The sequence below is a fragment of the Suhomyces tanzawaensis genome (genome assembly GCF_001661415.1).
Source record: "Suhomyces tanzawaensis NRRL Y-17324 unplaced genomic scaffold CANTAscaffold_1, whole genome shotgun sequence".
In the NCBI taxonomy this organism is placed as follows: Eukaryota; Fungi; Ascomycota; class Pichiomycetes; order Serinales; family Debaryomycetaceae; genus Suhomyces; species Suhomyces tanzawaensis.
In genome coordinates, this window is record NW_017963636.1 from 1,398,989 (window position 1) to 1,426,416 (window position 27,428).

Consider the following 27,428-nt stretch of genomic DNA (forward strand, 5'->3'; position numbering starts at 1 on the left):
GATGCCACAGTCGATCTGGGCGGTACGGAGCCTCGGGGATTTATCCAAAAGCTGATTGATCAAACGGGACCAGGGGGTGCCGTCCAGATGTGTTTGGAGGTGGTGAATAAATAATTGTAGGGAAGAAAAACATTATAGACAGAAAATCTCAGCTTATATCATGGCCGTGTGCAGGAGCTATCGCGTGTTGCAATCTTCACGTGAGGATAGGTTAGAAGGGCCAGGAGAGAGTGGTAAAGGGCTATTAGAGACGAGAAAAGGGCTACGACTCTTGCGGTGGACCTATAAAATCGTTGAAAATAGCCCGGAGACCAACAAGCGCTTTCCATAATTTACACTAGGCCGAACACGCTGTTAGTGCCAATCTCTTGGCCAATGGTGTAGGAGGCTGCTACATGCGCATGTAGTTCTGGTCCCGAGTACATTGAGAACTGTTTACAGTGTATTGCACACTGCAAGAGATGAAAAGGGGTACAGTGGCAGAGAGGCCGCTAGGAAGACTTAAGGGCTGAGCAGATAGAGAAATGGAGTAGCGAATTTTTGCTGTGCCCTGGAAGATAATTTGGAGCAATTTTGATTCATTCTCCATACTCAATCGAGTCGAAAGAAAAGAAATCAATAAATGGTGCGGGACTGTCACTGGCCTAGTTGATCAAAAACCATGTAGTTTTCATAGACTGGTGGACTTAGCGGGAATATGCCATGCTGTAGTATTCCTGCTATCTCTTTATCTCTGTTATCTCTTTGGGGTCAAACCTATCTGATTCATAAGTAAGAGTCAAAGGTTATACCACTTGCCGTAATCATCTGAAATGTAATAATCGTTTGTTTTAGTTTTTTTGTGGCAAATAGAGATTTGGAAAGATTCGTCCGTGTGGCAAGCCGAATATCGTAATGCCGAAAAGAATATACCACATATGTAATCTTCAAGAAAACAGTTCGGACGACACACAATGTAGGAAACCCCCTTGCCTTAATTATTTTGACATTGGGCGTAATTTCCAAAAACCGATTAGTAATTTAGAGACGATCAAAAAGAAGTCAAGAATGATTTACGATGAATTTTTTATTCCGAACCTGACTAAAATTATTAGTGCCTGGAATGCTTGAGCACCAGCATGATGTTAAGCCAGATTAGTACTAATGCCTCTTACAACACATTAATTTTATTAATTTTATCCTTATTCGCCCGATGTGAATTGTATCCTAGTATGTTCTTGGAACAGATATTCTCCTATACCTCCCTTGACCTACACTAAATCTATCGAGGGCAACAAAAGAAGTAATTTATGAGTTTGACTATAGTGCAAACCCAAGCAATTTCTTTTCACGACAAGATCTGTTATTGTGTGTCTTTACCCAGTAATTATTCTCTTATTTGTCTATTCTCTATTCATAGCTCTAAAAAATCCCAACCTTCTGACACTTTTGAAAAACCCATCTGAAGAACAGATTGTCCTTGGCCGGAATAATCCTGTTCTCATCTACGTACGAGTCGTATTGCTTCTCTTCAGGAGTCACTGCCCTCATGTTGGTAAACGCCTGAAACGTCGAGAACAAGAAGTACACGAATCTCTGCTTCAAGGACACCTGAATCCTCAACTCGCCCTCCTCACTGTAGGCCTCGTCACAGGTGGAGTAGGTCTTCAACTTCTCCAAGTCACGGGCCAACTGGTCGCGCTCGCTGTGCTCCTTGTCGTTCTTGTGGTCGGACATCACGTCTGGATGGTCGGTGATAATGCCGTACTCCACGAGATTGGCTGCACTTCCGATCTTGGCGAGGTAGTCATACTGGGGAATGGTGTTGATGGTCCATGAGTACAATTTCAACCGCTGGATGCGGAGCAACGGCACGAACTTGGTGACGAACTGGGGCGACCACGTCAGCACGTAGAGCAACGACACTCCCGTGATGCGGACGCGGTAGAGGTTGTCCTTCTTCAACTCGCTCAATGCATCGAGATAGAAGTTGTAGTTGATGTAGTGGATGGAGTCCTTCCAGCTGAGCGAGATGTGGAACACGTCGAACTGGGAGTACCCCAAAGCATTGGGGGTACCGGGAAAGTGTTCGCGGAAGAAGTCCTCCTGGTTCAAGTACTTGATGAAACGGAGGTCCCAGATCCCGAACTGGATGCGGTGGTACCACCACGCGATATCATTCCTGACTGCCAAGAGGTCGCTGATGAGGTGCTTGAGGATCTTGGTGGGGTTCAACCGCTTGATATCCAACTGGAGCTTGTGGCTGTTGGAGTCATGGTCGTCGATGTACTGCACGAACCACCTGAGAACGTCCTGGAATGTGAGCAACAGCTCACCAGACGTGGTCCTGAGATGTCTGAGGGTGTCTTCGTAGCTGGTTTCGAGGATGTTGTAGTTGGTCTCGTTGCCATCCGCATCCACAAAGATGCGCTTGGTGGTAACGTCGTGCGATATCACGATCACCTGGTCTCGCGAGAGCCAGAGATCGGTCTCGATCACGGTGGCACCCGTCTGGTAGCACTTATCAAAGCCTAGAAGCGTGTTTTCCGTGTAGTTGGCCTTGAAGCCACGATGGCCTGTGATGACTGGCGAGGTGTAAGACATGGCCAAAAGTGAACTGGTTTGAGTATGGCTGATGTGGTGGGTGGGGGCTCCTGAACGTGGGTGCTAACACCTATAAATATATCGAGATGACAGGCTGTGGCATCGAATAGTCTGGAGGGTTGAAAACGTGCTTGCGAGATGTGGGGGCTCGTTTCTTTTACTTTTCTTTTGCAATTATCCGCCTGCGCTACCGGGAAGCGAAATGCGGAGACGGGGGCGTTACGCTGGGGTCTTGAGCGTGACGGCAACGGGGACTTCGGGATGGCTGTGTTTGGGGCAATGGCTGTGTCGCTGAAAGGTTTCTCGGAGTTGGAGGAGGACCAAGACGGTATATCCGTGCCGTAGCGGTGAATACGGTGACTACGTCATCGGCACTAACGGCGAGTCACGTGCGCTCCTGTGCGACCACCTACTGGGTGGCAGCCCTTCTCTACCGGGACTGCTATTATCCGTTCCAGTCGGTCCACGCCTACACTCTGGTACGGATAAACTACTGGTTTGTTTAAAGGGATGCTGTACGTCTCCACTAGTATGTAATTAGCCGATCTCGTACCACTCGTTGGAAGAACAAACGCAATTGCACCACACGAATATTCAGTAGTGGCTTAGAATTTCATTCAGATCCATCGACTGGTTAATTGTCAGCTAGTATAATGCCTCAGGTTGTGAAGATCATATCCCGGCACTGGTGGTTTGGCATTGGATGGGAGTTTTTTTTTGGCTCTCTCAGGTTATTTCTGACCCTAGAAACACCGCGTTGCATTATTGTCTGGGAGAAACCAATCCATGGGCATGGGTCCTAAGTGCTGGTATATACTACTTCCAGTTAGGTATGAAGTATTTTATTCTATAACCTACGGTGTGAGGTATTTTTAGTGTCCGTTCTTCATAGTATTTCAGTATTGGCTCCATATTTATGGAATGTGCTCTTGTATGGGCAAGTAGAGTGGTTTGGTCAAAACAAGATTTCTCAATTAGAAGCACTGCCATTCTAGCCGTTCTCTCATCTAGAAGCTATAATAATTTCTGGCTTCGCTACAACCACTTTTCCCTCTAGAAGTTATAGTAATTAATAGTGCAAGCTCGACATAATTCCAGCTTTTCGTTACATCTACCTTTCTCTCTAGAAGTAATAATTACTTGTGCTTACATCTACCATTCTCTAGAAGTTGAATTTATATGTACTGGCTATTCGTCTACAACTTTTCTATTCGTTGCAATTTATATTATTCTGGTGTGTTTCCTACAACTTGCCTTTGTTGCCGGCCTGGTCCACTGCCAATTTGATCAAGGAATGGGCAATGCTCTCGGGGAATGGAAGCAAGATGTTTTCGGGGTTGAAATCCTCGCCGTCCTTGACCTCGTTCTTGTAGATCAACTTGCGCACGAACTCGATGTCAAACCACCTGGCGTCGGATAATTCTCTGTCGTGGCCCAAGTTGACCACCTCGCTTTCACCATCAAACTCGACCTCCCCGATACACCCGATCATTAAGTTACCAGGGAACGGCCAAGGCTGGGTCAACACCACGTTGATCTTCTTGCACACCACGCCAGTCTCCTCCCAGATCTCTCTTTTGGTGGCGATTTCCACAGTTTCCGAGGGCTCCATAAAGCCTGCAGTACATGCGTACATGTTGGTGTGGGCATGTCTCTTTGCCAACGACAACAACACCTTGGTACGGTCGGTGTTAGTGATTGCGGTAATGATCACAGCATCCGTTCTGGGGAATGACACATTGGACACAGTGGCGCTCTGCACAGGACATTCGGAAGCCTCGCTGTTGGTACACTTCAACTTGCCTCCAGCGTGGACTGGAATAACCTTCGATCCACATCCTGGACAGAACCTATTTCTGGCCAACCAGTCCAAGAACATACGTCCGTGCGAGAACAAAGAAGCCTCGGTGTTGGTGAAGCCTATATGGTGCTTTCTGTGGGCAGTGAAAATGACGTCGTTGTCGGCAGCAGACTGGTTATTGTTGTTGATCTCGGAGTTGTAGAAATCTACCACGAGATCACGGACGGTTGGGGCGTTGGTGACGTCCACAGCATAGTAGGGAATACCCTGGTAGCGGCCCTGGTGGTCCAAGTAGTGCTCGCTTTCGCCATCGTCCGCTGCCTTCAAGCTCTTCAAGTCAAGCCCCACGCTCTCGTCCTGGAGCCCCAAGAAGAGGAAAGTGGGCCTCTCGGGAGCACGCATGCTGGCATCGTGGTTCTTGTTGGCCTCAGCCCAGGTTTCCACGACCTGGGTCCACTGCTGCAAATTTTGCAAGCCCTTCTTGCACACCTGGGGGCCTTCCAACTGGTTATCGCCGTTGGTAAGGAGCACCAACTTGTCATCCAACTGGCTGTTGACCAATGGGTTGGTGTTTTCGTAGAAGATGAACCGAGCCGAGGCGTGGCCTACGCTGTCTGTGATGAAGTCGGGGTCTTCCCTCAAGAACGACACTCTGTTGAGCACTTCGGTGCCGTAATAGATGTCGTTCTGTTGTTCTATGATGGTGGCATGGGCACTATGCGACATTTTGTAGTACTTGTTGTAGAAACGTCTAGCGAAGTAGTGGGCAAATGGTCGTGGTGGCGGTCTGATAAGCTTGAACATGATAGATATCAGTTTCATTTGTCGACAGCTTAGTAAGCGCGCTACCTTGTGCCGATCTGGCGGGGCAACGAAGCACTGACGGGTGGGGTGTATTGAGGGGAGGTAGGGTGGATTTGGGTTGTTTGGCGTGGATAGACCGTTCGAGATCTGCTAATGTCGGTGACTGGGAGCAGATAATTTCGCAATTAACTCCGGATTTTCAGCACTAGATGAGAGTCAATCTCAGCTAATAATCTGCCAATAAATCTGGCGAATGAATTAGCTAAATGGTCTTCGTTTCGCTAGCTAGTATAGCTAATTGGTTTTAGTTTAACTAGCCGATGTTAGTTGGACTAGTTCGTCTTTGTTTGTCCAATCAGCCTGGCTAGTGTATATTTATTCGGTAATTAGACTTAGCCAGCCGATCTTAATTTGTCTAATTTTAGCTAATTTTGGCTAGCTTAGTTTGGCAAATTGCCATTTATGCTGGCATGTCGATCATAACCGTCTACATCTGGTCCCTAGATGGCACGCAGCCGTGTGTTATTTACATGAATCGGACACCCGTCCTCTATGTACATACCGTTGTCAATCCTGAATGTTAGTAATTGCCTTATCAAAATGGCACGATATCAGCTGTCTAAGACGGTCTCCTCAATAAGTTTCGGAAGTCTAACGTCTGTAAATCTTTTGAATCATCACTTATCGGTGCCGCACTTCAATGAACATACCTTATCCTCCAGATTCTATTATACAATTAGCGGGAACTATCGAGCTCTGGTTCTCACAGTTAACCCAAGGTCACACCTCTTTTGATTGCGTTGGGCAATCCTTTGATCCACGATTTTCGGGTCTTCTTGTCCACAATGACAAAAACTCTTCCGGATTGTCTCATCCGGCCGGTTCTGCCAATTCGATGTACTAAGTCCACCGAGTTACGTGGAAGATCCATCAAAATAACATTCTTGATCCCCACAAAATTCAAACCCCGTGCCATTAAGTCCGTGGTAACCAAGATCTTAATCTTGCTACGGTCCATGTCATCTTCGATCAATGCAGCAGGCTTCAAAAATGGTTCAAGCTTGTCGGAGCGATCCAGGGCACTGTCGGAACCGGTTATTCCGATAACGTCCTCTTGGCGATGTCCGTACTTGGAAACCAACGATTCGACCAAAGGATCAACATCCTTCTTTTCGTTGACAAAAATAATAATACGCTTGACGAGTCCAGGCTCGGTACCATCGTTATGAATTGCGTACAAAGCTTGCGCCAAACATCTGGTCTTGGAGCCATTGTATGGGGAGACCTGGGCATCGATGATCTTGACATGGATTTGTTTTGGAATCTTGTGCAATGATGGTGTGGCAATGCTGATGATGGACTGGTGGTCGGGGAAGATCGTGCTCAACGTCTTTTTGAACTCTTTGGGGATCGTCGCAGAACAAAGAATCAAATCCTTGCACTTATTGAGTCTCCTGACAATATTCATGGTGTCTTTCATCCACGATTGGTCCATCAACGTGTCAGCCTCATCAATCACACAATACTCCGTGAAGTTGAAAAATCTAAAAGGACGATTGAAGTTAGTCAATTTGGCGAGACCAGCGATCTTACTTGGCGTGGTGACCAAGACGTCGATTCTTCCCTTGTTGTTTACAGCGTTGAACAACCTGTTGTGAGGGTCTCCTGACCCCCACTTCATGATCCGCAAGTTCAAGCTGTCCTTTTGGTCGGGCAAGCTCAAGAACTGGGCGTAGTTAGAGTGCACCTTCAATTCGTCCACGTCGTACCTGATTTTGTTGGCTCTGTTCAACGTGTCATAGACCTGTTCCACCAACTCATGCGTAGGCAACAAGATGATCGACCTCACGGTGGGCACTTCCTTGGCCTTTTCGTAGTGCAGTTCGGATCTTGTGAAATGCTCTAGATCGTCTTCCTTGAGCTTACTCAACACCGACGCGAGATACGCCCATGTTTTCCCCGAGCCAGTCTCGGCTGCAACCGTAAACACCTTGAGCTTGTTGCGCTCGTTGCTCTTGACCAACTCGTCCACGATGGCCTGGCCACCTTCTTTCTCGACACTGGCACTCTTGGCCTTGCGGAGTCTGGGCTGGTTGATCTTCCTGATAGCCGCAACTTGCACTGGCGAAGGCTTGATGTCGAGCTCCTGCTTGTCCTTAATGTAGGTACTTTTCAAGTTGTAAACTGACTTGATTTCCTCCACCATGGCGGCTCGCACGGTGGGAAAGATCCGGAGAGCGTCGAAGGAAGCAATGGTGTCGAGTCCAGTGCTGGACGACTCAATTGTCTTCTTCTCGGGGATCTGGAGCTGGGAGAACTTGCCGAACGAGAATATGCTCTGCTTTTTGGGGCCATCGGCAGGCCTAGGCAATGGCTTATTATTTTTGGACGAGGCCACGCTGCGGCAAAACGTCGCAGCCTGTACGGCTCCCCGCGGGCGTATGCAGCCGTTCACATAGTTCCACACCCTTGTAGGACGCCCTTTCAGAAACATGTGAGGTGCAAGCCAAATCGATGCAGAGGAGTGGGAATATGGCGCTCTTTATATACCATCACCAAAGTGCGCACCCGCAAAAATTTTCGCACCACGAACGCCGTCCTGCATCCAGACGGGTTCAGGTATACTGAAAATTTGATGGTGAGCCATTGGATCCCCAACCACACCAGGAAGATGTTGAGATTAGCTAGACTCGCCCGGGCCCAGGCAACTGCCAGCCCCAGCACCAAGGCCTTCTCGACCACGTCGGTCACCATGAAAAAGGCTGCTCCATCAACCCCAGCCAGAAAGACCAAAATCGCATTCAAGGTGCTGAGAGAACAGACCAAGACCAAGAAGCCAGGAATGACCCATTTGGAGTTCAAGGACGCTGTGGGCGCGCTCGGCTTCGAGAAGATGGCCGCAGACCTCTCTGCGTTGGAATTGAACAAGTTGTCGTTCGAGCACCTTGCAGCATTGAAGGCTCAAGTCACCAGATACGACGCCAAGGTAGAGCCCAAGTTGAAGACACTTGGCTCATTCAAGAAGCTCCAGCACCACGAGTTGTTCCAGAATCCAGTCTCGTTGGTTTCGGAAAACACCCTCAGGTTGGCCCAGGAACTGATCGCCAAATTGGACTCCACTGCCAGTAAAGACAACAGAATATGTTTGGTGGGACCCAACGGAGTCGGAAAGTCCACGCTCCTCACCCAGGCCAAGGCATTAGCATTGGCTCAGCACGAAGACGTCGTGCTCTTGCACATCGACAACGGAGTCAACTTGGTCAACGGTTCCAGTGACTACATCTTCAACCAGAAGTCTGGCAAGTACCAACAGCCCATGTTGACCAAGAGATGGATCTACAAGTTGCGTCAGGTCAACGAGGAGGTGTTCAAGAAAATGAAGTTGACCAGAGACATCTCGTTCCAGTCCAACAGAGTGGACTACAACTTGAAGAAGAACGTTAACACCGTGTACGAACTCCTTTTACATAACCACGACTTTGGTAAGTTTGCCCCCACCTCAGCATTCGCTTTCTTTGTGGACGAGCTCGTGGCCCACTCCAAGAACTTCCCAGTATTATTCTCCATCGACAACTTCAACGGTATCACCGACTACTCACAAACCAAGTATCACCACCCTGACTTCAGCCATATCCACCTTTCTGAGTTCGAGATGGGAGACTTCGTATTGAAGGTGACTGGAGGTGCATTGAGCTTTGCCAAGGGAGGAGTCTTGTTGGCCAAGACCAGCGACTTTGGCCAACACCGTTCCACCTTGGACGTTGCATTGGGCATCGAGGAGTACGACCCATACTCCAAGAAGAAGTTCTTGGACGTGGAAGTCGCCAACACATTGAAGCAAAACGGTTCCATCAAGCCGTTCGAGGTCAAGACCTGGACCAAGGACGAATCGAAGGAATTGTTGAAGTTCTACCAGGATGCTGGAGTGTTGTTTGTCAACGACTACAAGACTAAGGAGTCCAACCAGACCGCAAAGGAGATTCTTGAGGAAAAGGCTGCCGTCAGAGCCGGCAAGCTTGAACAACACGAGTTCGACCCAGTCAGACACTTTGACAGAATTGTGAATAACCAATACACCATCAGTGGAGGTAACCCAGCACACTTGTTGAAGGCCTCAGCATTTATATTTTAGGTACTTGTATATAGGAATAGAGCTTCCAGCGCCATGAAGATGAGTAGGCGATCACCCTTGGACTAGAGCCTTTCGTTTAGTCGGAGAGATTGAGGGAACGAAATGCTTAGCAGCTAGTAAAGACACCTCTAATAATCATCAGTGCGATATACCCCTACAGGTTTTGTCTGGAGTTCTCGAACTACCATTGAACCTTTGGGAGTAGGACGTGAAGTTGAGTCTTTTCTGTCCCCTGTTGGCTCAGAAGAAAATGCAATTTTGGATATGCAACTAAAACAAATGTTCAAGTAAATTATGGTTCATTCAGCTCAATTATACCCAATCAATTGTCAATCAGTTCACCAATACTATTAAGCCTCCTACAGACGATTAGCGGTGGCAATTGCCTAGAAGTGATGTCACTCAAATATAGAAAGCGGATATGCACCTCTAAGAAATTGAATGAAGCGATTTTCAATGGATCATATGGAGGGGACTGTGAACTGAACGACCGTGATTGAGTAAGGAACCTGAACAAAGGAAAACTTACTGATCCAATTCGCCCCAAGTGCCCGTTTGAGCCTTGCTATAAATTGACCACCCAAAGAATCAACCACCATTGCGACCACAGTACAAATAATTATTAAGCTAGACACACAACACAGCGTACAGAAAGGCTCAAATAGCCGGTAATTTACCTTTCTGTAGGGCATAATAGTCCAACGAGAACTATCCCGGGCCGAAAATGGCTGAAAATTTCGTTCCGAGTACGATCCCATGATCGTAATTTACAATAGTACATCTTGTACCCGAAACCCGAAATTCCCACACAAACCTTGCCAAGATCTCTCCGAGAAGTTGAGGTTTGGGGCAATTATTACTCGCTTATTTTCCTATTCTATCGTGGCTGCAACCAACAGAAAGACAATAGCTCCGATCCCACGTTTACATGATTAATAGGGCGATAACGGGCAGAATAGGATTGCCCCTGCCAGGTATCCATCCCATGCCGGGACAACTAGGGACTCGAATGCCGGGCTCTGGGTGGCTCTGCTACGATTGTGTATTATTGTAGACAATAGAGTTAGAACTAGATGGCCTTTTTGGTTGGCATCTTCATATGCGGCCATCGCACCATTGCATCAATGCGGAATTAAGCTTATTATAGATGTCAAACGTGGGGACGCATGCAGGTAATTACCGTTGATAGGCAAACCATTTCTGATTGGAGGCGTTACCGGGAGAGACTCTTGAGTATACCAGAGAAAGAGCGTATATGGAGCCTGGGGGAGGTCAATTGAAGCAGCAGCATGGGTCTTACAGTTGTTCTGGCACTGGCGCTGACGCTGTTCTGACAGCCCTGTCACAAATACGTCAATATGCGACCCGTCATCGCTGCCCCTTTTTATACCGTTTTGCGCTTGAACACCGCAGGCCAATATCACAGCTTCCACACGTGTAGCCCCGGCAGACCAATTTACGATAAGCCAGAACCTGGATCATGGCCACGACCGGGTAGCAGCCTATATAAACCGGCTGTTCTCGTCGAGATGAGCCATCCATTGCAACGGTAAAATGGTCAATTTCAGAACAGCTTTCACTCTGGCAGTGATCGTGGCCTCGGGTGTTCTCGCCCACACGGTGCCAGGGATCGACTCGCTCCGTACTCAGCTAGCAATCAGAGCAACCAACCCCATTGACTCCATTTACGACAATCTCGATGATGCAGAAACAGACTTCATCAACGACCACTACAAGAATTTGACCGCCTACAATTCGACCTCGTGTGACCAGTGTAAGAACAAAATCAGGTACGGAAGACACTTGATCGACACTTATCCTGACAAGCAGCACCTTGTCAGTCTCTTGTTGTTCAAGTACTGTATCTTCCAGAACAAGGGAAGTGAGTCTAAATGCGACAACACCGACTTCTTTGTCTCTACCCAGACCAAAGACGACGAGAACTTCGGCGACTCCTGGGACTCAGGAGTCACCAGTGCCACCAGTATCAGTTTTTTTGACAACGACTTCCTCCACATGTTGAAAAACTTCAATGTCTCCAGTGAGCTCGACTTGGAGTACTACTGTTACTACAGAGGTTCGAATGCCTGTAAGCAGCCCAAGACTCCCGACGTCGATGAGTTGTATGGTGTCGACTCGTGGTGGCCTGCGAAGCAGCCACAGCATTCTGGCGAGCCAGAATACAACCGTACCAACGGAGAATTGGAGAAGTTCAACGTGTTGCACTTCACCGACTTCCATCTCCAAATGAGATACACTTTGGGCAGTGAAAGCAACTGTACTCAGGGCCTTTGCTGTATGCCTGAGTCGTTCAACAAGGATTTGGTATCTAAGGGTCATAACTTCACCGAGTACTACAAGCAACTCGACCCCAAATTGTCCAAGTACGCCTACTCTTTCTACCCAGACGCCAAATACGTGAACGATACTTACATTGCTGGCTCTTACTACGACTATCCAGCCCACAGAGGCTTCAACTGGAACTCTGTTCCAGCTACCACCTTTGGTGCCTACAAGTGTGATTTGCCAGAAGTGTTGATGAACAACAGTTTGCACTACATCAGCAAGGCCCACGAAGACAAAGATTTCGAGTTCACCATTTTCACGGGAGATTTGGTGGACCACGACGTGATCCACTGTGACGCTAACACCACCAAGACTGCTGAAATCAAGTCTTTCCAGTTAATCAAGCACTACTTAAAGAACATTACAGTGTTGCCTTCATTGGGTAACCACGACACCTTCCCATACGGCCAGTTGTCTCCCATCAAGTACAGTCTCAACAACACCTACGACTGGAATGACGAGTTGATGAGCGAATTGCTTGTAGAAAACGGATGGTTGCCAGAAAGCAAGGCTCAGCAAATCAAGACCCACTACTCCGGGTTCTCCTACGTCACCCCAAGAGGTTTGAAGGTCATTTCCTTGAACTCAAACTGTTACTACCAGAAAAATTTGTGGTCGTACATCGACTTGAGCACCAATGCTGATTTGTTTGGCCAATGGGAATTCTTGGTCAATGAATTGGTCGAGAGTGAAAAAATAGGCCAAAGAGTATGGATCATGGCCCACATTCCAGTCACCGACTACGACACCTTGCCAATCCAAGCCGAAATCTTTAACAAGATTGTTAAGAGATTCTCTCCTTACACCATCGCCAACATTTTCTGGGGACACACCCACAGAGACCAGTTCCACATTGCCTACTCCGGTAGTGAGAAGAACTCCTCTGAAGTTGTCAACATGGCCTGGGTTGCCCAGTCAGTCACTCCTTACACCAACAACAACCCAAGTTGGAGATACTACGTTGTTGAAGACCAATCCTTCAACATCTACGATTCTCTTAATTACTACGCTCAATTGAACACCACCTTTACCAATGGAGGTGCCGAGCCTGAATGGAACTTTGAGTACTCTGCCAGAGACACCTTTGATCCCGAAAAGACCTGGCCTGAAACTTCTCCACTTAACGCCTCTTTCTGGCAAAGTTACGTGGTGGAAAAGCTTGCCCAAAAGAACAACACTGAGTTCCACCAGTTGTACTCGGATCTTCAGTACAGAAAGAGTCCATACGTTCCAGAGTGTAAGAATGGCTCGCAGGTTTCCACTGACTGTTGGAATGAAAACTACTGTGTGGTCGCCAACTTCTTGCCTAACGACTATGCCGACTGTTTGATCGACTGATTGCTTCGATACTATACCCATATTTACTTTCTTTCCTATTCTTCGTCGTCCTGTTATTTCGAAAGCCTAGCTACTCTAGGCCAATAAAAGTTCCTTTGTCTTTTTCTTTTATTATGTCTCTGTATTCCAGCATCTCGCCTGCATACAATTTTTCGCAGCCACTGTCACCATCAGAATTGGATGCTTGTGGGGGCGAATTTGAGCGAAGAGTAGTCTCAATACTCTAGATTGTTTGGAGCTGGGCAGGTAAATGAGTTCTGGTCTTAGATGGAAGCGCCAGGAATGATTGCAAAAAATGGAGAGTTACTAGCCGTCTATATTTAATGGAGACAAATAATTCATTACAAGGAGTAACTGAAGTTCTGTGATACAGTCCTAGGTATGCCCCCAAAAGTAGAGTTGTGACAAGATTAGCGGACAATCAAGCCAAATTTTCTGATACGAATCGTAGGTAAATTATCTACTTGTATTGATCAATATACATTCCCTTACTTAGTTTTAAGGGTAAGAACATTAGTTGTAGCCCGTTTCCGCATCCTTGTGACGTAATTGATGTAAGAGCGATGAGACTGATAGTCATATAGTGTAGGCAATATAGGTCCAACTAAAGGTTCAGAAGTAATAAATGCTTATGGGTCTGCAATAGTTCCTTCTGTTTCTTGGTTTCATCACAACAGAGTGTGAAGCTGTGGCTAAATGTATATTATCTCCAATGCTACACAGGCTAAGTAACCTTTGATAAGTGAGTATTTGTGTAATCCGTAAATACATATGCCAGTCTTAGCCGATTGTTGATGTGATGGAACTACTTTTACTACCAAGCACTGGAATCGCTACATTGAGTAGAAAAGATCGGAAATACTCCATTTATCTAAGTATGTTCCAAGAAAATGGTACCAATTTCCAGTAGGAGGACCTACGTCTAATACCAGTTCACTGGGAAATATGCTCATTATTTTAATGTATTTTGATTCCTAAGTATAAAGAAATTGAACCAATTTGAGTCATTTAATCGAAAGAGACCATAGGCCACCAACAGCAAAATGAATTCAGCAAACGATCACGATTGGCGCCAGCGAGAGGGCCCTCTGTTCCCAACTATAGCCAGCTTTCACTCGTGCCAGTACTGAGTGTTACTATGAAAAGAATATCAATGAATAGCTGCACACAACAAAGAATGCACGCTAACCTATATTACAATGCAATACATCCCAACAAAACCTGACCTCTAGCCTTGTCTAAGTGAATAAAGTATCTTCTTCTCTCAAATATTCACCAATATCACCCTGTCTGAATGCAACAATAGCAGTGGGCTGTAAGGACCTGGCTTCATTAGTGGATTTGGCACTCACACCGAACCCTAATGGGGTATCATTCATCGAGTACACTATCACACCGGCGTGCTCTGGAATGTCGTCTGACATACGGCCAACGTGGGCTTTTAACACATGGTTACCGTATAAGTAAGGCATCTCACCATTTTGTTTAATCCATATTTTGAACTTGGCGTACTGGGACAAATATGGCAAGGAAGTTATGTGTAAACGGAACTTTCCAGTCTTTGTGAATTTACCGAAACAAGTTCCAACCGACATTAATTGTTGTCTGGAGACCGAAGTAGCGAATCTGGCCACTTGATCAGACACATAGTAGACACGATCTTTTTGTAAACGGAAGACATGGGGATTGGAGGGGTTGTCGATCAAGAAGGAGATGTTTCTGCCAATGTAGTTGGCGAGCTTCTCGAACACAACCTTGGTTTCTTCTTCGGTTAAAGGTCTCATTGTGGATGGTAGACTATCACAGTGGAAATTTTTCAGATAGCGATGGGATGGATGTATGTCACGTGACCGGCGATGGCTATATCTCCATGAAAAATTCTACTCCAGAACACGCCAATGAGTGAATCAGTACCACCTAAGGAGTCTTCGATTCCTATCCCCGAGTCTGCAGAGGTCCCTGTTACCCAAAATGATCAACTTTCAGCCGACGCTGTTGCTTCGCTCGACAAAACGGTTGACGAGCCAGCTTCCAAGACTGGTCAGCAAAACAAATGGTCTCGTACACGTGCTGCAGACAAGAGAGAAGATGGTAGCAAGAGACAGAAGAGACAACGGGAACACAAGGTCACGTAGGTATGTTTTTCCCTGCCAAATTTGAGCAATTTATACTAACAACTCCAGTGAATATACCACCAGAGTAGATGAAAATGGGGTTCCATTGCCTAGATCCGAAAGAAAACCAAAGAAGAAGGTGGCTGTCATGATTGGGTACTGCGGAACCGGCTACAACGGGATGCAGATCCAGCCAAACCCCGACATCAAGACCATCGAAGGAGAATTGTTCCAGGCATTCGCCAAGGCTGGAGCCATTTCGCCTGAAAACTCGGACGACATCAAGAAGAACGGCTTTATGAGATGCGCTAGAACCGACAAGGGTGTTCACGCTGCTGGAAATGTTGTTTCGTGCAAGTTGATCATCGAAGACGAAGATATCATCCAAAAAATCAACAACGAGTTGCCAGAGCAAATCAGAATATGGGGCATCCAAAGAACCTCCAAGTCGTTCGATTGCAGAAAGATGTGTTCATCGAGAATGTACGAGTACTTGTTGCCAACCTACACTCTTTTGCCTCCCAAGCCCAAGACGGTGTTGAGCGACTTGATGGAGTCCAAGGACAAGGAGCATCCTGGTATCCTCCGTGACGACGTCGAGGGCAGAGAGTGGTGGGCCCAGACCAAGGAAGAGATCAAGAACAGCGAGTTAACAAGTGAGCAGATTGAGCAGCTCGAATCCCTTTTGGAGAGCAGCACCGTTACCAACTCCAGCATCAAGACCTACGACGACAACGGAGAGATCACTGAGATTGGCAAGCTCTTTAAGATCTACAAGGGGATCGAAAACAAGCGCAGAAGAGCCTACAACGTCAGCAAGGAACGTCTTGATCTTTTCAGACAGGCCATGAAGCAGTACGAGGGTTCCAACAACTTCCACAACTTCACCATTGGTAAGGCCTACAGGGATCCTTCAGCCAGAAGATTCATGAAGGACACCACAGTATCTGACCCCTTCATCATTGAGGGCACCGAGTGGGTCAGCATCCATATCCATGGCCAGTCTTTCATGTTGCACCAGATCAGAAAGATGATTGCCATGGCAGTCTTGGTGATCAGAACTGGATGTCCTATAGAGAGAATCAGAGATTGTTTTGGCCCAACTAAGATCAACGTGCCCAAGGCCCCAGCCTTGGGTTTGTTGTTGGAAAACCCTGTCTATGATGGGTGCAATGCCCAATTGGAGAAGCTTGACTATGAAAAGATTGAATTTACAAAGTACTCCACGGAAATGGATGCGTTCAAGAAGAAGTTCATCTACGACAAGATCTACGGCGAGGAGGTGAAAGAAAACACCTTCTACGGATTCTTCGGCTTTATTGACACCTTCAGAAGTTCTGAAGGTGACTCCACCTCGGAGGCCAAGCATGTATTCGATTTCTTAGGTGCTGTTTTCGACTCTGGGTTGAACAAAAATGGCCAAGTGAAAGAAATCGAAGAAGACAAGAACGTGGGCGTTGCCAGTGCCAATGACAACGTTGATTAGTCAAAAACGTAGTCAAGCATTCCTCTAAAATAGCTTTGGGTACATCTGTGTATATCTAGCATGTAATGAACAGAAGAGAAAGATTAGTGTAAAACGATGGAATGAACATTATTACCAGTACGGGTTTGGCAATTTCATTGAGTTGCTTGGATCTGGGTGCTTTTGAGTAGAAAGTACAGCGTGAGCACCACCAGTTAGTCTAACCAGACCACTTCCTACGTTGCAGCCTACCCTCCTTCTACGCCTTTTAATACAGTTTTATTACCTAAAAAACATTATAAGCTATGTATGCAATGATCCCGAAGATACAAAAAGAAGCAATAGCAGTTGATGACTACCCTGCTGATGCTGAGTGCTCAGAGCCAGGTTGGATTACGGTTGTTTTGCACTTGTTGGGCAGGAGCACCACGTGACACTTTGGCTTTATCCTGTTCAAACTGGTTGGATACTGTTGCACGAGAGTACTTGTTGTTGGCATTAGCTTGGTAGATCCCGGCACCGTTGACTCCACCTATGTCCTTAGCGGGTTCTTCCTCCTTGTTTATGATCTTCTGGTAATCGTCACCAAAGAGGTTCTTGTAGAATACCTTCTGGGGGTCTTCTTCGGGGTTCCCGGAATCCTTATCTCCTATAGTTTGTTGATGCTGTTGTTGTAATGCTCTTGCTTTTTGTAATGCCAATTGGTGTTGGTGTTGAATGGCGGCTTGCTGTGCGTTGGGCTGCGCTGATTCCTGGGGTTTGGCTACCTGCTGTGCTTGCTGCTGTTGTTGCTGTTGCTGTTGCTGTGCTTGTTGTGCTTGTTGTGGATCTTGACTCTGGTCTTCGATCTTGCCCTGGGCTCTTTGCTTTTCTTGTTGGAATTTGTATAAGGTCCAGTCGAACACGTAGTCGTATCTGTAGTTTTCCTTCTTGAACAAATCTCTGAACAACTTTCTCAAGTATGGGTAGTCTGGCTTGTCGTCGAATCTCAAGGTTTTGATGTAGTTCATGTACTCCAAAAACTCTGAAGGCAAGCCCTTGGTCAAAATGTTATTTGGAGTGGTTATTTTCTTTTCCATGATTCTGTCATACTTTTGCCTCTTTGTAGCGGCCTTCAATCCCTGCCATGGCAAGGAGCCGCGGCAGAAGTAGATCAAGACGTACCCCAAACTCTCCAAGTCATCTCTTCTGGACTGCTCTATTCCCAAGTGGGTGTTGACACTGGCGTATCTTGCAGTACCTGTCAAGTTCTTGTTTTCTCTGTAGGGGATGTGGGAGTGGGTTCTGGGGTCACGGTACTTCTTGGCCAACCCGAAGTCGATGACGTTGACCTGGGAGCCTCTTCTGCCGATACCCATTAAGAAGTTGTCGGGCTTGATGTCTCTGTGAAGGAAGCACCGCGCATGGATGTACTCAATGCGGCAGATCAACTGGTCGGCCAACAACAACACCGTTTTGTAGGTGAACTTGCGGTTGCAATAGTTGAACAAGTCTTCCAACGAGGGCCCCAACAAGTCGATCACCATGGCGTTGTAGTCGCACTCGGTGCCGTACCATCTGACGAATGGAATGCCGACTCCGCCACTCAACGCCTTGTATACCTTGGCCTCGTACTCCAACTGGGGGTGTTTGGCCTTGGTGTTTTCCAACTTGATGGCCACCTCTTCGCCTGAGATGATGTTGGTGCCGAGGTAGATGTCTCCGAACGAGCCTGACCCGATCTTACGACCGATTCTGTACTTCTTGCCCACCCTTAAGTCCATGGTGGTTGTGGTGGCGTTGGACTGGGAGGTGATAGTTGCTGGATGCGCCTAGCGTGGAGGGGACGTGGGCGGCTGGTGTTCACGTCGATGACGTGGCTGTGGAGGAGGAGCTGATGGTGGGGTAGTTCTGGCGAACTGGTGCTGATGTCTGATAAGGAGTATCAACCGCTTACCGTGTAGGATATTGAACGAGAATTTTTCTGAGTACAAACGGAAAATTGCTTTTTGGGAGCGCGTGGAGGGGGGATGGATAGAGGGAGAGGATTGGGAAGGGGAAGAGGGAGAGGATGGAGCGAGATGGGGGGAGATGGGGGCGATGGGGGCGATGCGAGAGGTTAGAGAAGTACGGATGTTTGGCTGGGGAGGTGGCTGGGAATTGTACAGTAGTACGGATGGGAGTGTGGAGGAGTAGTGGTGCACGTGAGGAGGTTCGGCAGTGGTGCGACATGCGACACGGGGCGTAGAGGTGGCTGCCGATAAGCGGGCGGATTCAACGCAGGATCCACCGGGTGCGAGGCGTGGGGGAGGACGGTGGAGACGGTATATATGGCGGTGGTGCCTGGCGTGGACTGTCGGTGGGTGCGTCTGGTGTATGTCTGGCATATATTTGTCTGACGTCTGGCATGTGGCGCCTGGTGCAGCAACAGCGGCCCTCTGGCCCGGTTGCTGTCAGCGCACGGTGCGGATGTCTGGTGTTTCGGACCCGTGACACAACCCCACGCCACCTCTTTCTGGCCAATCGCCCCTGTCCCGTGCCCACCACTCCCGTTATCTTGGCTTGGCCCACAATGGAACGCCCGGGCCCGGCATCTCCCGCAACAGCAGCCGTTCCGTCCAGTCCAACTGCCAGCTCAGGCATCGTACTGGCCATGCTGGCGCACGCCACACATGCAAATTCGCTTCTGCTGCCAGACGTACGGCCTGCAGACGCGGATTCATGTGCCGCATTCCTGCTAGACGACATACGCCGCCATCGCGACAACGGTCTCGAAATTGGCAACCATCGCCAAACGCCCTCTACACTCAATCCGGTTCTGACATTACTTATTAGTTATTACTAGCCCTACTTACTTACTTGGTGGCAGTGGACGACTTCTTAAACTTACCCAAAATTCTCTTGAAGATATCGTTCTTCTTCGCAGCCTTGTCGGTCTTAGCAGACGAGTCTTCGACGGCGGCCTTGGCGGTTTCGCCTTCCTTGCTCAATGGGTCGGCCTCTTCGGTGGCTGGGGCAACGTCCTTGACTTCAGCCTTCTTGGCGTCAACGCCTTCAACAGTTGGCTCAACTGGCTCAACTGGCTCGACTGGCTCGACTGGCTCGACTGCCTCAACTGCCTCAACTGGTTCCACAGTAGGCTCAACCTCGCCAGTGACTGGCGCAGCGGCAACTGGCTCTTCAGCAGCAACTTCCGGAGCAGCGACTGGCTCAGCAGTGGCAGCCTCAGCAGCGCCTTCGGTGGCAAGAACTGGCTCTTCAACTCCAGCAGTTTCGGTGGCAACTGGCTCGTCAGCAGCGACTTCAGCGGCACCGGCAGCTGGCTCTTGGGCCTTGGTGTCAGCTGCGGCTTCCTTGGTGTCTATGTCCTTGGCCAACGACTCCTTGGACTCGGAGGAAAAAATCTTGGAGGCTCTCTTTACCCTATCCTTGATACCCATGGTGAAGATAAATGACTAAAAGTGGGCTATTTTTGCGGCTATCCCCTGGTATAAATAGTCGCAGGGGTTTGGCCAGAAAACGCAGGCGCAGCTCCGTGGTACCACAATGCAATTGTTTATTTGTTTGGACCGGGAGACGAGATCCCCGGTCCGCCGCAAAAAGCGGCACCCAGCACTGTCGGGGACGGGGTGGAGCTGGCATTGGCAGCGCAGGCAGCATGGGATGGTGACGCGGGTGTCAATGTCCTCCGCGTGGTGGGTGTTTGGGGGAAGTGTCGGAGGTGTCGGAGGTGTCGGGGTGTGGTCACCCCCAGCCGTGTGGCTGACGTTGGAGGATCCACGGAGGCGGCTTACGGGACTTGTTATCGCTATTGTGTGCTAGCACATTCCTGGGCCTTCAACTGGCGACGCTGGCGGGGTGCTCTGTGCTACTGTGGATGTCTCGTGCCGACGGACAGTCGCGTGTGACCACCGCCACTATCTGGCGGTGGCGCTAGTCCTACTGGGCCCACAAGTGGCGGGATAGTGTTCTTGTCATGCGCGCGGCTGGCGTCTCTTTTTGCAGGGCCAACGGCTGAAGCACGGCAGAAAATTAAATGTTTCTGTTGCGAGCCCCGTCGCGTGGGCCTAAACAAAGTCACACGATGTGCATGCAGGACCAGTATTATTATTGGCCTGGGTGCTAATAGTGTTGTGAGGGAGGTTTTAGCCCCCAATGCGGAAAGCATGACTTCGGAATGCACGGGAATTGCAGGTATAGCAGACGCAAGTAGACGACGGGAATTTGGCTGTTTTTCCGCTAGCCGTGCCGCAGCTTATCGGCTATGCCTTGGCCGTCTAGGACTTCGTCAAACGCGCACTGCCATGTTGTTGTAGCGACCAATGCAGGATGCACCCAGCACCTGTTGTTCGGGCGCCCGCGGCGTCTAGGCCCTGCTTTCGAAACCGCAGGGCGGCATCGTGACATATGGTCACATGCTCGATCACGTGACTACAATCATATTCTGGCGGCCTACTTCAGGTGTTCGACTTTCCGGTTTTGTTGTAGTTTCTCCATTGGGGCGCCAGCGATGACATGGAATTGACACAATTTCAATGGTTGACTGTTTCTGTCAGATACCAAATAAGACATCACCCGCAGGCTACGTGGTCTTTTCCAACTACACTCAAACCCGCCGACTCGTATCTCGTAGCATCGCTCCCCATCTCCCCCAAGCCCTACTGTTTTACAGAGTGTAGGCAGTTTTGAACAGTGAACGAAGAATCGCCCTGATGAGTGTATGCTAGGCAAATGTCGCGTGTCCGGCGACATCTATTGATGCTAAGTTCACCATCTCGCTCCATCGCTCCATAACCACACCATGAGCGAAGACAGGGGATTAACCTCACGAACTAAACTAAGACGAGAACCTATCAACTCTATCATCTCCTCTCCCCAATCTCCTCCGCCTCCCCATTCTCCACTATCTCCACTATCTCCCCATCCATCGCTCCTCCATCTCCCACGACATTGTCGCGTGTCCCGCGTTTGTTTACTCAAATCACCACCATCCTCCTCCATGTCTCCTTCCTCTGCCACGGAGTCTGCGGCCACCATGTCCTCGTCCGTACCCACAGCATCCTCGTCGTCGCACCAGCTCAAGCGAATAGAGACGCGTATTGAGTCGCTATCGCGGTCCTTCGCCAAAACACCCACCATTGCCTCCCTCACCACCACACCTTCAACCTCAGTGACTCCCACCAATTCTGGGCCCAGTTCGGCGGTCAGAAAGCCATTGTCGAAGTTTCTGCTCAACACATTTGACACTTCGTCTGCCGCCAAAACCAATGCCGCCAAAGTCAACAAACCCACCAAGTCGTTCATCAAACAGCACCACCTAAACCAATACAAGAACACCCTTTCAGCCAAGGAACGCGCTCGTCACCACAGTCTGGCCACCGCCGTCAAGCTTCTGCCAGAAAAGTATCGCCTGAGCTCTTCTGGGTCCAACGTGACGCCAAAAGCCACCAAGAAATGGTGCCTCCAGGACTTCGAAATCGGCCGCATTCTCGGCAAGGGAAAGCTCGGGAAGGTGTACTGTGCTAAGCACGTGGAGTCGGGGTATATTGTGGCCCTCAAGGTGATGTCCAAAAAGGACTTGGTGGAGTTGAAGCTCGAAAAGAACTTCAGACGAGAAATTGAGATCCAATCGCGGTTGATCCACCCCAAAATATCCAGGCTCTATGGCTTCTTCAATGACGACAAGAATGTGTATCTCATTTTGGAGTACTCCATCTATGGCGAACTCTACCAGCATCTCAAGGTCAAATGCCGTTTCGACAACCCTACTGCCTCCCACTATATCTACCAGGTGGCACAGGCATTGTACTATTTGCATTCAAAAAACATAATTCATAGAGATATCAAACCAGAAAATATCTTACTATCCCTTGACAATTGCATAAAGCTAAGTGATTTCGGCTGGTCCGTATACCAAAATCCAACTTCTTCTACAAAAAGACTCACCATTTGTGGCACCCTAGACTATTTGCCCCCAGAAATGATCGAGAGTAATGAGCACGATTATAACGTTGACATCTGGTCCTTGGGTATCTTGTGCTTTGAGTTTTTAACAGGAAAACCGCCATTCGAAGAAATAGACAAAAATGCAACCTACAAAAGAATTGCCAAAGTCGATCTTCAAATTCCAGAATACATAGATGACGATGCGGCTGATTTGATAGTGAAGTTGCTACAGAAAACCCCTCGAACCAGAATGGCATTGACCAAAGTATTCACACATCCCTGGATTCTTAAGAATAAACCATACTGGCCTGTTACCGAGAAGTCCATCAAGGAGGAAACTTCTACAAGTTAGCATAGCCTTACAAGCCTTGTACACTATTTTATGAACTACCCTTCATGTGACGTATATCGGTTCACATAAATTGGATAGTATTAGCAACATTAATAGAATTCGTAAATCTACAAAATATATTTTGCACCAAACACCTCTTAGATCTATCAAAGAATCCTAACTAATATACACGGCCCTAAGCTTGCTGCAGAGAGGCTGAAACGTTGGCGTTTGCCGCGGCTGCGGCTCTAGCCTGCTTCTGCTTCATCAACATTTGTTGCTGCTGCTGTTGTTGGAATTTCAACACTTGTTGCTGGAATGCCTGTTGTTGTAATGCGTTATGCTGAGCAGTAGTTATAATGGCTTTCAGTGGCGCTCTCACTTGATACATTTCTCCGGGAATTGCTGAGAACGACTGGGTGGAAGAATCTGAGTTGGATGAAGGAGCATCCACATTTATCAATGCACACCGACCTTGAAGACCCCCAATGGAGCCTGAAATCGCCTGGTTCGCGAGTGTTTGCTCTGCTGATTGAGATGCACTACTTCCTCCGTTAGCAGTACTGGCGTTGTTGCTGTTGTTGTTTCCAGAGATAATGAATGCATTGGCATAAAATTCTCTTGTTGAAAGAAATCTGTGTCGGCTCCTGACTGGAAGTAAGACTTTCCTTTCCAAAGGTATTGGGTTATTTTTGGACAAACCTTCCAATACCAAGTTCGTCTCCTCATCGGGATCGAGGATCTTGTTGTAGCTTCCATTGAGATCGTCAGACATGCTGTCACCAACTCCGTTGAACTCGGCATTCTCCCTTCTTTGTGCCGCCAACGCATTTGAGGCGGCAATCTTGGCTTGGTTTCGTTTCTGGTACTGTTGTAATAAAACATCGTATGGAGCACTTCTTCCCATGACTGCTCTTTTTGCACCCATGGAATGTGTCTTACAAGTCAATGATCTTGCACAGAATCCACCAGAAGGCAATGGTACACCACATTGCTTCTCTACATCAACAGGACCCTTTGGCTTGGCTGTGGATTTTGGTTTTGCTTGCTTTTTCTTCTTGCCAACTGAACCAACGGATTCCTTTTTAGACGACGTTCCAGCTGCTGCTGCTGCCGCTGCCGCTGCTGCATTTGCGGCTTCTTTCTCCTTTTGAGTCTGTGATTTCTTGTACTTCTTCTTAGGCTTGGATACGCCGTTAGTCATACTGTTGGGGGTGCTGGGCACTGGGGTGGAGTTTCGAGATGAATCCACTGATGAAGGCTCAATATCCAACAAGTTGTTGGCTCTTCCTCTCTTTCTTTTCAACGAAGGCGTTCCCTTGTCTGCACCTTCTTCCTTTCTTTGTTTCATTTCTAAGCACTTGGTCAAATGGCTTGCTAAACTCTTGTCTCCGATGGGTCTGTTGCACGAGTTACAGATCTTATATCCAATGTTGGTAGATAAGTAGGACCTGTCGGGGATCGAACCAGCAATGAGCGATGATCTTGTCGAGCTTTCTGAGTCAGGTTTGGTGCTGATGTCGACTTTTTTATCCAAATAGACTCCTAATTCCTTCCAAATAACAGGTTTTCTCTGTTCGTGGCTATCCTTGTTGTTAAGTGAACGTACGGCTGCTAATGTTATCACTTGCTGCGATCTCGTACTGGCCATTCTATGAGGGATGATGGGTAGCGGCTATGGCGTGGTGCGCTTAACCTTGGTGGGATGTAACTTGGTCGTTGGTAGTGCTACGGGGGTCAAAGTAGCGCTGGTCGGTAGCCTCAGTGCAGATGCGTCTGGAGGGGTGGGATAGGTTGATCTATGGAGGACTGCTGCTTGCCAGTGGATGTCGACTGTGTAGGAATCCGCGCTCAGGGTCGTTCAACGTTGGATGGTCTCGGTCACGTGTCACTGTTTGTATGTCAGCAGTCTCATTTTAGTTGGCAGCAAAACCGAGACAACTCTACAGCTCCCTCAAGCGTAATCACCATGCTAAGACGTCAGGCCACCACCATCAAGCTCACTCCAGAAGACATCTTGGAGTACGATGACTCCTTGGCCCAAAAACAGCTCCAGCGCCAGCAGGAACAACAAAAAGACCAGGCTCACCGCAGTATTTTGCAAGAAAGAGACGAGGGCAATACCACCCAGAACTACAAGGATGAAAGGGGACGCGATGAGCGTATATTGAACAGAAGTTGAGCTGCGAGGTACTGAGAAGACGGCCAACGTGAAAGTCTTCACCTACTGCATCATCCACAATATGGTTACAAATCCGTGTGCTATCGTCCCACACTATAATAAAGTCCCTGAGAACAGCGTGCAATAATGGCTATTATTGCCATGCTTAACCAGAGATGGCAGCATGGACGGTCAAGAGTGAGCTGTGGCCAGCCTAGCTAGAATCCCACCGGAGGGGAGTTTACTTCTGGGCTGCCAGAAGAGCAGGATTTCCTAGAACACCACGATTGAATCACTCCTTTGTTTGTAGTGAGTCGCCACACTACGGAATATAAAAAAAAATACATTGGGTTAAATATTAATATACAAATGACAGTTGGAGATAATAAAAATAACCTGTCTAAGTTATGAAACAACAGTAAGCCTTCTCCCTCTTGGCCTAATTTGAGGAAGCTGGTCTGCATTTTTGGTTTTGGTGGTATCTTCCCCATGACAATTCTTGAAGTGTCTAAAATAACTGAGTAACTTGTTGTGTTTCATGGTCCAACAACCAACCTCGATCACGGAAAAGCACTTGGGACAAAGCATGGCATCTACTTCACGTACTTTGAATTCTCTCTGTGAGCTCGAACCCTTTCTTTCACGTTTAGTTACACGATATCTCCCAAAGTGGATCCCATCGGGAGTCAAGTAGTTGTTGGAAAAAATCCCATGCTCCAATGTTAGGTGTGAAAGATAGCTGGAGTTCTTGAATGGCAAGAACTTCACATCCTCACAGTAGGGACAAAGTCCACACTTACTCTCGTTGACCAATTTACCTTCGCTATTGGTTTCAAACCGATAGTATTGAGGCTCATATGGGGCATCAATTGAGAAAACAGTGCTGGTCTTGTAAACAATGTTGGTAATACTCCCGTGAAGCTCATCGATTTCTCTATCATATTTCACCCTTTGGTGGACACAAGAAGACAGAGAGAGTCGACCCTCAATATTAGGCTCACCACCGAAGTTTCTGGGATTTACTTCAAAATCACCACGATATTTATTGATCAAAAAAGCACTCTGTCTAGTGACTGAATTGATGGAGCCACAATAACCGTGATAGTCAATTGAACATTTCAAACATGTCACCATTGTGTTATCAAACAGAACGGTGATTTGAAGAAGGGCCTTCTCGTTCACTTTGAAACGATCCTGAGCTAGAAGGATTACCGGTTGCTGCAAATTCTTGGGGGACTTTTTGGTAGTTGCACTGCTAGTAGCCTGAGGGCAAGCTTTGGTCTCTTGGTTGAGCACACAGGCGGGAGGAGCTGGAAGGGGATTTTCAAGAGCAGGCAATAACACAGGACACAAAAGTTCCGCAAATTCAGTCATTTGACTACTATCAAAACTAAGGGGGTCCGGAATTAGTTGTGTATCACTGTTACTCAATAAGGAAACATCAATTGAATTTGACTGCTCCGTAGATCCTGCCAATCCGTCCGAGCTGTAACGAAAGCATTGTTCGAGGTCATATGCTGAGAGAGTCAGGGAAGCTGTAGCATCAAAACTGTTTTCGGGCGTGATTTGAGCTTTCTCTACCTCGTTGGTAGTGTAGTTATTGTAGAAATTGTTGCAAATATCTCCGGAAAATGCAGATTCAAAGAACCGCTCGTCGAAATTCTGAATATCCGCCAATTCAATTTGATAGAGTTCTTTCGCAGGCATTGATACAGTTGGCTCTCCAAAGGAGTAACCTTTCTCTATATCTTCTGGATCGATAGGTAGAAAGAAGTCTTTTAGGCTCATAATATCAGCTTCAATTGAAGCCTCATTACTGTCTTCGATGTAGAAATCTTGGGGAAAGTTTAGGTCTGAATCTTGATCTGAAGTCATGTTAGTTCAACACGAGTTACTGAAGAAAGCCCACATATTTATACAGCAATTATGGTGTTAGCAGAATGAATAATGATAGCTGGTACTTGGTAGCTGGTAGCTGGTAGCGTAGCAAATGACGAAAGTACTTCGTGTGCAAAAGAAATGGTTTCACTAAATTTTTTTGCACCCAAAATAGACGCATTTTTCACAAAAAGGAACAATTTACAAGTAAAAATATATTAACAAAATCGATAAACTTACTACGCCAACTGAAGACTGCGCATCTAGTGAGAAATTGGGAATACGATTCGGGTTAGCTAACCTCCATTTTTCGATATATAATTTCCTCCGATCTCTTTCTTGAGTGTTGGTTTCTCCTTTGAGACCAAAAACTAAAATCCTATATCGACAGAAACTTGCCTGCGAAAAAAAAACTAACTTCAATCCTAGGGTTTACGTGAAGCGATAGATAACGCTGCATGACCGTTGGTGAAAGACGTTGTAACCGAACTTGGTTTAGTTCGTGCTTGTACCAGTTTAAGCATAACAAGAATCGTATTTTCTAATTATA

General features: G+C 47.6%; 15 protein-coding genes across 15 annotated transcripts; 5 read left to right on the plus strand and 10 right to left on the minus strand.

Annotated features, from left to right (window-relative positions):
• Positions 1-223: 223 nt before the first annotated feature.
• CANTADRAFT_24653 (uncharacterized protein) lies at positions 224-870 on the minus strand. Its single transcript, XM_020207173.1, has one exon. The coding sequence runs from the start codon at positions 587-589 to the stop codon at positions 392-394; it is 198 nt and encodes a 65-aa protein (XP_020067042.1). The 5' UTR covers positions 590-870; the 3' UTR covers positions 224-391.
• Positions 871-1,197: 327 nt separating this feature from the next.
• On the minus strand, positions 1,198-2,877 carry CANTADRAFT_24654 (phosphatidylglycerol phospholipase). The gene has a single exon (XM_020207174.1). It carries the CDS (start codon positions 2,581-2,583, stop codon positions 1,402-1,404), a length of 1,182 nt encoding a protein of 393 aa, XP_020067043.1. The 5' UTR covers positions 2,584-2,877; the 3' UTR covers positions 1,198-1,401.
• Positions 2,878-3,826: 949 nt separating this feature from the next.
• On the minus strand, positions 3,827-5,110 carry CANTADRAFT_45522 (NAD(+) diphosphatase; the record flags this gene model as incomplete). The annotated part of the gene is made up of 1 exon (XM_020209226.1): positions 3,827-5,110. One exon carries the CDS (start codon positions 5,108-5,110, stop codon positions 3,827-3,829), a length of 1,284 nt encoding a protein of 427 aa, XP_020067044.1.
• An 847-nt stretch (positions 5,111-5,957) lies between these two features.
• Positions 5,958-7,682, minus strand: CANTADRAFT_87879 (ATP-dependent RNA helicase; the record flags this gene model as incomplete). Its single annotated transcript, XM_020211392.1, has 2 exons — positions 5,958-7,526; positions 7,656-7,682. The coding sequence occupies 2 exons, from the start codon at positions 7,680-7,682 to the stop codon at positions 5,958-5,960; spliced, it is 1,596 nt and encodes a 531-aa protein (XP_020067045.1).
• Positions 7,683-7,859: 177 nt separating this feature from the next.
• Positions 7,860-9,320, plus strand: CANTADRAFT_19529 (mitochondrial 37S ribosomal protein mS29; the record flags this gene model as incomplete). The annotated part of the gene is made up of 1 exon (XM_020206458.1): positions 7,860-9,320. One exon carries the CDS (start codon positions 7,860-7,862, stop codon positions 9,318-9,320), a length of 1,461 nt encoding a protein of 486 aa, XP_020067046.1.
• A 1,161-nt stretch (positions 9,321-10,481) lies between these two features.
• Positions 10,482-13,108, plus strand: ASM3 (Asm3p). The gene has a single exon (XM_020207175.1). The coding sequence runs from the start codon at positions 10,875-10,877 to the stop codon at positions 13,002-13,004; it is 2,130 nt and encodes a 709-aa protein (XP_020067047.1). The 5' UTR covers positions 10,482-10,874; the 3' UTR covers positions 13,005-13,108.
• A 1,134-nt stretch (positions 13,109-14,242) lies between these two features.
• On the minus strand, positions 14,243-14,788 carry NIP7 (ribosome biosynthesis protein; the record flags this gene model as incomplete). The annotated part of the gene is made up of 1 exon (XM_020209233.1): positions 14,243-14,788. The coding sequence occupies one exon, from the start codon at positions 14,786-14,788 to the stop codon at positions 14,243-14,245; it is 546 nt and encodes a 181-aa protein (XP_020067048.1).
• A 135-nt stretch (positions 14,789-14,923) lies between these two features.
• Positions 14,924-16,684, plus strand: CANTADRAFT_24659 (pseudouridine synthase). The gene has a single exon (XM_020207176.1). The coding sequence runs from the start codon at positions 15,267-15,269 to the stop codon at positions 16,602-16,604; it is 1,338 nt and encodes a 445-aa protein (XP_020067049.1). The 5' UTR covers positions 14,924-15,266; the 3' UTR covers positions 16,605-16,684.
• A 276-nt stretch (positions 16,685-16,960) lies between these two features.
• On the minus strand, positions 16,961-18,346 carry HRR25 (serine/threonine protein kinase; the record flags this gene model as incomplete). The annotated part of the gene is made up of 1 exon (XM_020209297.1): positions 16,961-18,346. The coding sequence occupies one exon, from the start codon at positions 18,344-18,346 to the stop codon at positions 16,961-16,963; it is 1,386 nt and encodes a 461-aa protein (XP_020067050.1).
• CANTADRAFT_129909 (uncharacterized protein) lies at positions 18,326-19,368 on the minus strand. The gene has a single exon (XM_020206238.1). The coding sequence runs from the start codon at positions 18,947-18,949 to the stop codon at positions 18,395-18,397; it is 555 nt and encodes a 184-aa protein (XP_020067051.1). The 5' UTR covers positions 18,950-19,368; the 3' UTR covers positions 18,326-18,394.
• CANTADRAFT_129934 (uncharacterized protein) lies at positions 19,039-20,225 on the minus strand. The gene is made up of 2 exons (XM_020206239.1): positions 19,453-20,225; positions 19,039-19,389 (listed from the first exon to the last, which is right to left on the minus strand). Exons 1-2 carry the CDS (start codon positions 20,000-20,002, stop codon positions 19,370-19,372), a joined length of 570 nt encoding a protein of 189 aa, XP_020067052.1. The 5' UTR covers positions 20,003-20,225; the 3' UTR covers positions 19,039-19,369.
• A 1,807-nt stretch (positions 20,226-22,032) lies between these two features.
• Positions 22,033-22,815, plus strand: IPL1 (aurora kinase; the record flags this gene model as incomplete). The annotated part of the gene is made up of 1 exon (XM_020208333.1): positions 22,033-22,815. A coding segment is annotated over one exon (783 nt), but the record flags the coding sequence as incomplete, so codon positions are not given.
• A 162-nt stretch (positions 22,816-22,977) lies between these two features.
• Positions 22,978-24,957, minus strand: CANTADRAFT_24664 (deubiquitination module subunit). Its single transcript, XM_020207177.1, has one exon. It carries the CDS (start codon positions 24,488-24,490, stop codon positions 23,036-23,038), a length of 1,455 nt encoding a protein of 484 aa, XP_020067054.1. The 5' UTR covers positions 24,491-24,957; the 3' UTR covers positions 22,978-23,035.
• Positions 24,809-25,148, plus strand: CANTADRAFT_3988 (uncharacterized protein; the record flags this gene model as incomplete). Its single annotated transcript, XM_020208819.1, has 2 exons — positions 24,809-25,001; positions 25,126-25,148. The coding sequence occupies 2 exons, from the start codon at positions 24,809-24,811 to the stop codon at positions 25,146-25,148; spliced, it is 216 nt and encodes a 71-aa protein (XP_020067055.1).
• Positions 25,149-25,367: 219 nt separating this feature from the next.
• CANTADRAFT_24665 (uncharacterized protein) lies at positions 25,368-26,747 on the minus strand. The gene has a single exon (XM_020207178.1). It carries the CDS (start codon positions 26,705-26,707, stop codon positions 25,406-25,408), a length of 1,302 nt encoding a protein of 433 aa, XP_020067056.1. The 5' UTR covers positions 26,708-26,747; the 3' UTR covers positions 25,368-25,405.
• Positions 26,748-27,428: the final 681 nt, after the last annotated feature.

Bases quoted from the DNA above. Each gene is read 5' to 3' on its own strand.
- CANTADRAFT_24659 (XM_020207176.1), top strand. From the start codon at position 15,267: ATGATTGGGTACTGCGGAACCGGCTACAACGGGATGCAGATCCAGCCA.
- ASM3 (XM_020207175.1), top strand. From the start codon at position 10,875: ATGGTCAATTTCAGAACAGCTTTCACTCTGGCAGTGATCGTGGCCTCG.
- CANTADRAFT_24654 (XM_020207174.1), bottom strand. From the start codon at position 2,583: ATGTCTTACACCTCGCCAGTCATCACAGGCCATCGTGGCTTCAAGGCC.
- CANTADRAFT_129934 (XM_020206239.1), bottom strand. From the start codon at position 20,002: ATGGGTATCAAGGATAGGGTAAAGAGAGCCTCCAAGATTTTTTCCTCC. The intron at 19,390-19,452 runs GTAAGTTTAAGA...ATAACTAATAAG, and splicing joins TATCTTCAAGAGAATTTTGG to TAATGTCAGAACCGGATTGA.
- CANTADRAFT_24653 (XM_020207173.1), bottom strand. From the start codon at position 589: ATGGAGAATGAATCAAAATTGCTCCAAATTATCTTCCAGGGCACAGCA.
- CANTADRAFT_24665 (XM_020207178.1), bottom strand. From the start codon at position 26,707: ATGCCTGCGAAAGAACTCTATCAAATTGAATTGGCGGATATTCAGAAT.
- CANTADRAFT_129909 (XM_020206238.1), bottom strand. From the start codon at position 18,949: ATGCCAGACATACACCAGACGCACCCACCGACAGTCCACGCCAGGCAC.
- CANTADRAFT_24664 (XM_020207177.1), bottom strand. From the start codon at position 24,490: ATGGCCAGTACGAGATCGCAGCAAGTGATAACATTAGCAGCCGTACGT.